The sequence below is a fragment of the Spinacia oleracea genome, chromosome 6 (assembly GCF_020520425.1).
Source record: "Spinacia oleracea cultivar Varoflay chromosome 6, BTI_SOV_V1, whole genome shotgun sequence".
NCBI classification, from domain to species: domain Eukaryota; kingdom Viridiplantae; phylum Streptophyta; class Magnoliopsida; order Caryophyllales; family Amaranthaceae; genus Spinacia; species Spinacia oleracea.
This window is the reverse complement of record NC_079492.1, coordinates 12,425,880-12,437,607: the sequence shown is the minus strand read 5'-3', so window position 1 is coordinate 12,437,607 and position 11,728 is coordinate 12,425,880. Positions and strand designations below refer to the sequence as shown.

The window sequence follows — 11,728 nt, the reverse complement described above, 5'->3', positions numbered from 1 at the left end:
CAGAACTTTCACACACAGTAACAGGTTGGGCACTCATAGCAGCTACACTAGCAGGTTGGGCAGATTGAGTATTGGCTGCTTGCATATTATCAAACTTATAGTGTAAAGCAGTCAATTGGGCAGTTAATTGTTCAATAGAATTTAAATCATGCTTACCACCCCTGTTAGATAGACCTCTAGGATTTCCATACTGGGCATTGTGAATGGTTATCTCCTCAATCACCTCCATAGCTCTAGGCACCTCAAGTTGCATGAACCTCCCACTGGCAGCTGAATCCAACAAACATCTAAACTCATTGCCCAGACCATTATAAAACTGCTGAATCAAGAACCAATCTTCCAAACCATGGTGCGGGCATTCTCTTTGCAAATCCTTGAATCTCTCCCAGACCTCGAACAAACTCTCATCCGCTTGTTGTGAGATACCTAATATCTGACCCCTCAGACGAGCCGTTTTCTCAGGTGGAAAATATTTAACATAAAAAGCAAGAGCCAAGGATTCCCAATTATTGATTTTCAAAGCCGCCCGATTCAACCCATTAATCCACAGTTTAGCTTTCCCACTCAAAGAGGACGGGAAAAGTATCTCCATAGTCTGCTCCGGAGTCAATCCCTTTTGCTTGATGGTGGAGCAATATTGGATAAAGGACTGAATGTGAAGATACGGATCTTCACCTGGTTCCCCACCGTACTGGCGTCTCTCGATCATGTTAATCAATGCAGGCTCAATCTTGAAGGTCTCAGCTGCAATAGAAGGCATGATCGCCTTTGGTAGCACGGACAGACTTGGCTTAGAATAGTCTATAAGCCGTGGGGTAGGCGGCGGTATCAGATTTTCGTCACCCATCTCTATCTCTGAAACTGAATCTGTATCTGAAGGAAAAAGATCGCCAATATTATGATCAGAATCAGAGTAATTCCCACACTGTGCAATGAAAGTTCTTCGTCTACGAAAGGTTCTTTCGGGCTCAGGATCGAATGGAGTAAGATTACTAGTACCTACGGTCCTGGGCATAGACAAAGACTACAAAACAATGTGAGATCCGGTCTCAAGGAACTGTAGTAACAAACAATAATCTAGGATAAGAAATCAACAACAGAAAATAAAACCGTTTCCCCGGAAACGGCGCCAAAATTTGACAGGCTAAAGTCGTATCACCTAATAAAAAATAACCTAAGTTCACTAGCTAGGTAGCAAGGGAAGTCAGGATCGAATCCACAGGGAAACAAGCGTTCTTTCTACTATCAATTAATTAAACTAGACTATTGGGAACAAGAGTTGGTTGATTGATTGTATGCTAAGACTACGAACGACAATTAAACGATTATAAATCAATATATTAAGGAATCTAGGGCATAGGTTCACCAACAAATGACAATCCAGGACAACGAACAATCACGATAATCAACAAGGTAATTAATTAGACTAGCATGCTCTCTCGAATCGATACTAATCATAGACTTAGAATTAACGGGCTCTCGCTACGTATTAATCCTAATTCCACCTATTGACACAAGCCTAAACATCAAATTTCATCTCTCGAATCTTAATTCGATATTGCATAACTACCACAATTAAACCTGCGCAAATCTAATTGTATAGTGAAATAAACCAATCAATAGGAATTAATTACAATGCCAACAATCACAATTATTCAATGTCCCTTCATATTAATCATGGATCCTCAAACCCTAGAAATTAGACTACTCAAGCATATTAACAATAAACAAAGCAATTAGCATGATTGAAAACATAATTAAAGCTAAACAAAGAATTGAAATAAAGAACAATACCTTAATTGAAGAACAAGAGAAATAGAAAGCTTGAATTTTATTGAATTTGAAACTAAGTGTTTTGAACTAAATTTGAGAGAAAAACTAAGCTTAGGAAAATAATCCAAGTGCTTAATACTAGAAAATAAGAATATAGGGTGTTTCACTAAATTAACAAAGGCTATATTTATAGTTTAGCCTAAAAACATAAGAGAAAACCGGAATAAAACCGCGCGCTAAAGGCTCCAAGGTTGTCGTCGCCCGGTCGGGCGGCTCTCCGCCCGACGGGCGAGAAGCTCGAAATCCGCCCGACGGGCGCAGGGCTGCCCGACGGGCGTAAGGCGACTTTCTGGAAACCTTCTCCGCGCGCCCGGTCGGGCGGACCTCGCCCGTCGGGCGGAGGGAGAATCCTCTTGCATGCTGCTTCGCTGGGCGCCCGGTGTACACCGGGCGGTTGTCTGCCCGTCGGGCGCCGAGGTACTGGAGAGTTCTTCGGCTTGCTCGCCCGGTGGGCGACGGGAGATCTTCCGGGCGAAAAGCTAAATATGTCCGCAACACTGAGTCTAACTTCCGGGGCTCAATCATGAACATCTAAGGCTCCCTTAAGTCGACATTGATCGTCCCGAATCCCCTCGGGATCGTGTAGTGGCCTAAATCACCTTGAAACGGGTCTAAACAGACCAATTTCTCGCTAAGTAGTCTTGAAACTCAAGGCACACTCAAATACACAGATTAGTACTAAAAACGGCTCCTAAGAGCTCATTTGACGCATAAAAGTACTAAGGGACGGGGGTGAAAATATTATATAAAACGCACATATCAACTATCCATGGAGATCTGAGCGATAAAGATGGGCTGTTTAGTGTGTGTTTTACTGCAGTGTATGGGCTTCACACCATTGAGCATAGGAGACCATTGTGGAATGAGTTAGTGAATCTTAGTGCAGTTTTGACAAATCCATGGCTAATCATGGGAGATTTCAACTCTGTGCTGTTTTCAGGTGATAGGGTAAATGGAAATCCAGTTCAGATTGCAGAAACAGAAGATTTTGAAGAGTGTATTCAGGCTGCTGGGATCACTGAGCTTAAAAGTTGTGGTAACATGTTCTCCTAGAGTAATAAAGGCCAAGGTGATCAAAGAATATCCTCTAGAATTGACAGGGCCTTTGGGTGCTGTGATTGGCAGAGTATCTTCACTGAAGTGTGTGTGGACTATTTGAATCCTGGAATCTCTGACCACTCTCCCCTTTTACTGGACTGTAATATTGCTCACCATCAAGGTAGCAGACCCTTCAAGTTCTTTAATTACATGGCTTCTCATGTGTGTTTTAGGTAGGTTGTACAGGAAGGGTGGAATACTCCTGTTGTTGGCACTGCTATGTTTCAAGTGTGGCAGAAGTTGAAAGCTGTTAAGAAAGGCCTTAAGCATCTCCATCATAAGGAATTTGCAAGACTGGAGGAGAGAATTGATTTTGTTAGAGGGGAACTTGATGATACTCAAAGCCAGCTAGCTCACTCTCCATCTGATGTTAGTTTACAGGAGAAGGAGAGGGGTCACATCATGCAACTAAAAAAATTCCTCAAAGTTCAAGAATGTGCTTGGAAGCAAAAATCAAGAATCCAGTGGCTGCAAACTGGTGACTCAAATTCAAAATTCTTTTTTAATGCTATGAAAGAGAGACATGCCAAGAATAGTATTGATATCTTATATGATAGTCAGGGGGTAAAGCTAATCAAGTCTGAAGACATTAAGAAGGAGATTAGTACCTTTTACCATGATCTAATTGGCTCTGCTGCTCCTTCAATAGAGGGCATTGATATTTCAGTTATGAGGAAAGGGAAACAATTGTCTGCAGATTCTGCACATGCTCTAGTTCTACCTGTAACTACTTTGGAGATAGATCTAGCTCTGAAAGGTATTGATATCAACAAAGCTCCAGGATTAGATGGGTTTAACAGTCAGTTCTTCATTTCTACATGGGATATTCTGAAGGATGACATATACAGAGCTGTACAGGAATTCTTTGCCACAGGGAGAATGTTGAAACAGGTCAACAACACAGCAGTTACTCTGATTCCTAAGGTGCAGAATGCTACTAATATCAAGGATTTCAGACTTATTGCCTGTTATTAAGTTGTGTACAAATTAATCTCAAAAATTTTAACTCACAGAATGCAATCAGTCATTGGGGAGGTGGTGAATAATGCCCAAGCTGGCTTCATTCCTGGCAGGAATATTGCTGATAATATCCTGTTAGCTACTGAGCTAGTGAAGTGTTATTCCAAGAAACACATTTCTCCTAGATGTATGATCAAAGTGGACCTAAAAAAGGCTTATGACTCCCTTGAGTGGCCTTTTCTTAAGTCTATGATGCAAGAGTTAGGTTTTCCAGATTTGTTTATCAAGTGGGTGATGCAATGTCTCAGTACTGCTTCTTATTCAATTTTGGTGAATGGTTTTCCAACTATACCTATTCCTGCAAAGAAAGGCTTGAGACAAGGTGACCCTATGTCCCCATACCTTTTTTTCCCTGGGAATGGAATATTTATCAAGAAGTCTTGTTGTTGCCACTTTAGAGGGGAGGTTCAATTTTCATCCAAGGTGTAAAAAATTGGGGATTTCTCATATGATGTTTGTTGATGATTTGCTGATGTTTGCTCGAGCAGATGTGCCTTCTGTTAACTCCTTGTTTGGTGCCTTTCTAAAATTTTCTGGTGCTTCTAGTCTTAGTGCAAATTTACATAACAGTGAAGTTTATACTGCTGGTATCCCTGCTGATGTGGAGAAACAGATAGTTGATGCAATTGGTATCCAAAAAGGTTCCTTTCCTTTTAGATACCTGGGGGTTCCCCTTACCACCAGGAAACTGAGATATGTTGATCGTAAGCCTCTTATTGAGAAAACTAGTGCCAGAATTAGAAGCTGGACTGCAAAGTTCCTATCTTATGCAGGGAGACTGCAACTGGTTAAATCTGTTCTATTTGGTATGCAGCTATATTGGTGTCAGATTTTTGTCATGCCAAAGAAAGTGATGAAGGAGATTCAGCAGCTGTGTAGGTGTTTCCTGTGGACAGGATCTGATTTGGGGTCTAAGAAAGAAACTGTAGCTTGGGATGACATGTGTCTTCCCAAAAGTTGTGGAGGGTGGAATTTGAAGAATTTGGTAATCTGGAATAAAGCTGTTGTGTTAAAGCATTGTTGGGCACTCTCAATGAAGCAAGATAGGCTCTGGGTGAAATGGATCCACACCTACTATGTGAAACATCATGACTTCTGGACCATGCCTGTCCCTAATGGGCTCACCTGGTCTCTGAAGAAGATTTGGCAACAGAGGGATATTTTGGTGCAAACTGGTGGGGTGGATCAGTTCATTGTGAATGGGAAATTCAAGATCAGCAGAATGTATAAGGCTCTTCATACTGGTGGCACTCAGGTACAATGGAAAAGAATAGTGTGTAATAGCAAAGACAGTCCTAAAGCTACCTTTATCACTTGGCTGGCCCCGCAGAATAGGTTACCTACTAAAGAAAGCTTGTTATCATGGAACCTCAATATTGATGGTGTTTGTGAATTCTGCCAGGTGCAGGATGAAAAGTTGTCTCATCTGTTCTTTGAGTGTCACTACTCTCAAGATATCTGGAGAACAGTGTTGGTGCAGTTGGGTATTCAAAGGAACATCAGTAGCTAGCAAGAAGAGGTACAGTGGGCAGCAGTCAAAAGTAGAGGTACAAAGAAGAAGGATCAGCATTGTAGTGTAGGTTTTAATCAAACTGTTTATGCAGTTTGGCTTCAGAGAAATGCTAGTGAGTTTAGTAAGAAGTTTGATCCTGTAGACAGTGTTGTTAGAAGGATTCTTTTCATTAATATTTTAGCTTTTAGGAATCAGTAGATGTCCTGATTCTGTGTAGTTTTGTTGTGGTGTTCCCTTGTGGGGGAACTTCTGGTTGTTGACTCTGTTGTGAGGGTGTTTCTCTCTTTGGTAATATAATTCACTATTATTTGCAAAAAAAAAAAAAAAAAAAAAACATCAAAAAATGTAAATATATTTATAAAATATTGGAGATAATGACTTACGAAACACAATTGTCGAGATTTGGTGAACAAAATTGTGACGGTATCCATAAATCCCAAGAATCAAAAATTTCCTTTATTTCTTCATCACTTTCTTCTATTTTATTATCCACAAGTTTAACTATCACTTCCTACAAAAACAACATATAAATTAGTAACAAAAAAATGCAAGTTTATTTATAAAATTTTATAAGGGACAAATATTACCATGTAAGACAAGACGAAGAAGAATCTGGGATCACCTTTAATACCTTCTAGAACAAGGTATTCAGAATGATTTAACAACATAAAGTAACAATCCAAAACACGATTAGCTATCATTTTATTGGGTTGCAATGTGAGCATATCTTCTTTATTCACAAACTATTCTGGGTAACTAATAAGTAATTATCTAGTAACACTTCAAATTCAATTATAAACAAGCAGAAAATTTTAAATTAACCAATATGAATGTTAAATATTATTTAAGAATTCGTACCAAGTAACACCTCGAATTCATATAAAGTAACACCAAAAATGAAATAAAGTAACAACAAAGATAAACAAAAAATAAGTAACATATAAGAAACTCAGATCCTTAGCCAAATCAGAAATTTCTTCATCTATCATGATATCAGGAGGTAAATAATAAACAACCCGACGTTCAGAATTTTCAACAACAGGTTTGAATGAAGGAATAGGAATCTCGACTTTTGGTTGGAGAAATGTAAAATCATTTTCTTCAGCATTATCTTCAACATCTCTGACATCAGCAACATTATCCATCTATTCCACAACATTTCCTTCTTGTAAAAGAACTGACTTTTTACTAATTGGATACACCTTTTTTTTTCAAAAGCCCAAGTCTATATGATCCACCTTCGAGATCAAGCCTCTCACGAACTCTCTCATCAGTCCAATTCTTAACAAGAGGTAGAGAAGTGGGCTGTAATTCACCTCTAAACTTCAGCCTATGAAAATACATAAGCTGAAGTAACAATATACTTCCACCACTATACGACCGAGTATCATCATAGTTAGCCAAAGAATTTTCCAGACAATCTAGCACATACCCACACCAATTATATTGGGAGTCTGTTGAACATTTTCAACAGTATTGAACAGAGCAAACTTCAGAGTTGTGCTTGGATTAGGGGCTAAGAAATAAGTCAATGCATATACGACCAAAATTCTTTTAAACAGATCATCTGAATGACAAAAAAAAATCAGTGAATACATTAAACTAAAGTAATCCAACTAGATACAACAATTAACATATGTGAAACTATAAGTAACACAAACTGACATGAAAAGTAACACTTGATGTTATTAAAAGTAACAGATTTAAAAGTAAAAGATAATCAATATATATATAAAGAAATACTTGAATAAAAATATGTATTACCAGGAAGTAGCAAAGTTGTAATATGCATATGAAATAAGTCTTTCAAAACACAAAGGTAACATATATCATACATCTGAAATAACATCTTTAATACAAAAAAGGTAACTTCTAATATGCATATGAAGTAACACTTCAGTAACATAAAGTAACTTCTAATATGTATCTGAAGTAACACTGTCATAAAACAAAGATAATATGTAACATAAATACTGAAGTAACAACTTCAGTAAACCTAAGGTAACTGCTAATATGCATGTGAAGTAACAATGTCATAAAACAAATTAACATGAATGTGAAGTAACATCTTAAATACAACAAATATAACTTGTAATATGCATATGAGGTAACTCTTTCATAAAACAAAGGTAACATGTAGCATGCATCTGAAATAACATCTTCCATACAACAAAGGTAACTTCTAATACGCATATGAAGTAACACTTCCATTACACAAAGGTAACATGTATCGTGCATCTAAAATAACATCTTCAATACAGCTAAGGTAACTTCTAACATGCATATAAAGTAACAATTTCATAAAATAAAAGTAACATTTAATATAATAAACAAAGGTAACATGTAGCATAAATCAGAAGTAACCACAACAGCCACCGCGAGCCTTGTAGTTGCCGTCCAGCCACCCACGCCGGACCACTGTGTTGCAGGTAGTCTCCCCTTAAAGTCTCATTCGTTTTCCTTTATTCTCTCCTTCGTTTTTCTCTTTCTTTTATTTTCGTTCCCCTTAATCGTGCTTGTGTCGCACAGCCACCACCACCACTCGCTGCCGTCGAGCAGTTCTTCCGCCTCCAGTCACCCCTCACACCGCCGGGTACCTTCGTTCTCTCCTCTTTATTTGGTTAAATTCTTAAACCCTAAGCTAATTAAATGTTTTAATTATATTTTGTTAATTTAAATTATGATTCTTAAATTTAAATTATAAGTTTTATGATTTAATTACAAATTTCAGATTTTTATATTTGCGTAATTGAATTATTAAATTTCAGATTACATAATTTGATTGAAACGAGAATTTTAATTATTTAAAGCGTGGATTTAAATCATGGTAGGATGTATATGAATTATTAAAAGTATCGTTTCGATGTTCTAAGCATGTTAGTTTGGTCTTGGCAAAGTTTTAAACAAGTCTATATTGCTGGAAATTTAAAGGATGATGTTTTTGAAGAGCTTTTAATGAATTTCAATCATTAACTCAATAATTATTATGCTAGGAGATCAAATATCCAAGTTTTGATATTGGGGAAGGTTCAAAATATGTTTATGATGTATTTAAAATGCTTTATTATTGTGGTGAATGATTAGTAGTTGATTGGGAATCTTTGTTGGTTGTTTTAGGCGGAGAATTCTCGGTAGACGACTTTTGAAAGTGTTAAAGTGGCCTATCACTTTGTTTTCACAAGGTACGTACATACTTGTGTGCTTGTGGATGTGTGCTAATATTGAAACCATGTTGAATATGTTTATGAACTTAGATATGTTGAAGTTTACATGTTTAATGCTGTTGGACGAACATGTTGAACATAGATTTTATCATGAGAATTATAACATGTTATCATGGATGATTGATGCAAGCATGTCGGATGGGAACATTATATTATTTTATATATATTGGTTTAGATCGATTGATCGTTGTTCCCTTTAAGCATTTCACTACTTTATGAGGGCCGATGACCTTGTTTAGTAAGTTGAAACTTTATACCTATATAAAGGGGTTAACCATTGTTAAAGGCAAGGTTGAATTAATTGGAATGAGTTCTTGATTGATAATTTTGTGATCGCTTACTTAATTTCAAGATAAAAATAATTGTGAATACTTGTTTATTACGTGATTTATGTGATTGATGAGTCATAACAAAGTATTAATTGGTAAATCATGTAAAGTGAAACTGAATAACAATAGCTTTAGACTATGCACGTCTGAAGTGACGGACAAACAGGAGTTGGGATTCATGGTGGTAGCCCATGGCCTTTTCTGGGACCAGATTGATCACTGTGTTCTATTATATTCAAAAGTTCCTCGATATCGCAGGTCACTGAGGTTACGGAGTCGCGCCCGTACCTCGTCTTCCTTAGTGAAGACTTCTGGTTGGACAACTCGGTCCATTGACTATTTCAATTAAAATAATATTAACGATATAAAGGTCTAGTCTAGTCAAGTGTAGTTTTCAAGTTAATATGTTTGAGTAGTCCTTACTTATGCTTTATTAGTATCATGCTAGGAATGTTTATTCATTGATTTAGTATGTAGTACTCAGCTTTGCTGATTACGTGCTTTGTTTGTGTGTGTTGATCATGGCTATGCCTTATTGATCTTGTGATGACCCATTTTGGTGAGCAGTCTCTAAGGATAAATAAGCGTTGTCCATTACAGGTTTGAAGATGATGCATCATTGGGGTCGGGATTAGAGAGCTTGTATTTAGTTTTGATTTGCTAAGTTGACTTGGGTTTGTTAAATTGGACTTTAAACTTGTCGTACTAGCTACATTACTTTATTTTCGTTGATTGGTTTTGGAATTAACTCTGTAGTTGATTATTTATAAACCTAAAGTTAGTTTTATGTTTTTCGCTGCAAAATTCTGAATAAACCGTTACGTTTTCATACGGGCGATAATACTTTGATAATTCTCTATAGTTATATTTATAAAAAGGGTTATTCTAGAAAAGGGAGAATTGTCGGGGTGTTACAACAAATGTAACATGTAGCATGCATCTGAAATAACATATTCAATACAACAAAGGCAACTTCTAATACACATATGAAGTAACACTTCCATTAAACAAAGGTAACATGTATAGTGCATCTAAAGTAACATCTTCAATACACCTAAGGTAACTTCTAACATGCATATAAAGTAACAATTTCATAAAATAAAAGTAACATTTAATATGCAATAAACAAAGGTAACATGTAGCATAAATCAGAAGTAACATCTCCAATACAACAAAGGTAATATATAACTTGTAATATGCATATGAAGTAACACATTCTTAAACAAAAGTAACATGTAGCATAAATCAGAAGTTGCGGCTGAATGTGCTGATATTATTAGAATTGCTCTAGGAATGAGGAATGTCTATATTAAGAAGTGTAGTAGGAATAGGGTTAGCAGGGCTCATTATCTTGCAACTATGGCAAGGAAAAATGGGTCTTAGGCTTTTCCTGTTTTTCTTAGTTTTTTCTGTTTGTTTCTACTGCCAAAAAAAAAAAAAAAAAAAAAAAAAAAACATCTCCAATACAACAAACGTAACTTATAATATACATTTGACGTAACACTTTCATAAAACAAATGTAACATGTAACATAAATATGAAGTAACACTTTCAATAAAAAAAGAGTAACATGTAACATGAACCTGAGGTAACACTAAAATAAAACAACGGTAACATGTAACATGAATCTGAAGTAACACTAAAACAAAACAAAGGTAACATGTAACACATATAAGTTAAATATGTAGTAACAACTTACACATAACAAAAGTAACATAACATATAACTTGATACGAAGTAACATCTTCCATAAAAAAATCAAAACAAAGAATATTACTAGAATCAAAATGTTCATGCGGCTTAGGATCAGATTTTAATCTAGGACACTTGACTGATGTTTCTTTAAGCTTTGGATCCACACCTCCAACTTCAGGAGGTATTTGAGTATCACCAGGTGAATCATCAACTACAAAACACAACAAAAATGTTAAATAAACATAAAATAATTCGAATGACGAAGAAAAGTAACATGTAAAATAAGTACAAGTAACAAAAGAAAGAACGACAAATGAATAGAAATTAAATTTAAAATGAACACTAACAAATTCGAAGGAGAAATAACATATTCGTAACACAATATAAACTCATATAATCAAAAGGAACCGGTGTTACTAAGTTACCAAGTTAGGGTTACTGCAAATAAAAATCATAAAATTAAAATAGAATTAAGTCGAATTACAAGAAATTGAAGAAGAAGCAGCATCATTAAGCGCAGGAGTAACCGTAGAAGTTGTTTGATTCTCGCCAACAGGAACTTCAGTGCCATTACCGTCATCATCAAATACAATTCTCACCATGATTACAAAAGATGATAATGAAAAATGAACAAACAAGTAGAAACAATAGAAAGTGAACAATGAAATCGAAACTCAAACGGAGATGAGAAGAAGCAGCAAAAGAAAATGGCGAAGAGAAAATGGCGAAGAGAGAGAAAAAGAGGAAAGTGAAAAAGCGGTTCATGAAATTAAATGAAGAGACGATGATAATATAGAAGGAAAAGAGCGGTTACTTAGCAGTTATGTCTGTGGCCCTTAAACTTCCGCCCAAATGAAAAAGTTGAAATTGAGCTCCTTTAACTTTCCGTTAACGGGCCTGATGCCGCTGGGTAAAAAACTCAAGTGTGAACATGTCACACCATAAGTTCATGGTGTGCCTTGCAACATAATTCATCCGATATTTAATACTCGCAACGTTTGTACTACATCCGATAT

At 36.3% G+C, this 11,728-nt stretch overlaps 1 protein-coding gene and 1 non-coding gene across 2 annotated transcripts; both read left to right on the top strand.

Annotated features, from left to right (window-relative positions):
- The first annotated feature begins 341 nt into the window (after window positions 1-341).
- On the top strand, window positions 342-448 carry LOC130464490 (small nucleolar RNA R71). Its single transcript, XR_008924899.1, has one exon. It is a non-coding gene; the product is annotated as a small nucleolar RNA R71 (small nucleolar RNA).
- Window positions 449-3,945: 3,497 nt separating this feature from the next.
- Window positions 3,946-5,662, top strand: LOC130462939 (uncharacterized). Its single transcript, XM_056831931.1, has 3 exons — window positions 3,946-4,273; window positions 4,440-5,435; window positions 5,556-5,662. The coding sequence occupies exons 1-3, from the start codon at window positions 3,946-3,948 to the stop codon at window positions 5,660-5,662; spliced, it is 1,431 nt and encodes a 476-aa protein (XP_056687909.1).
- Window positions 5,663-11,728: the final 6,066 nt, after the last annotated feature.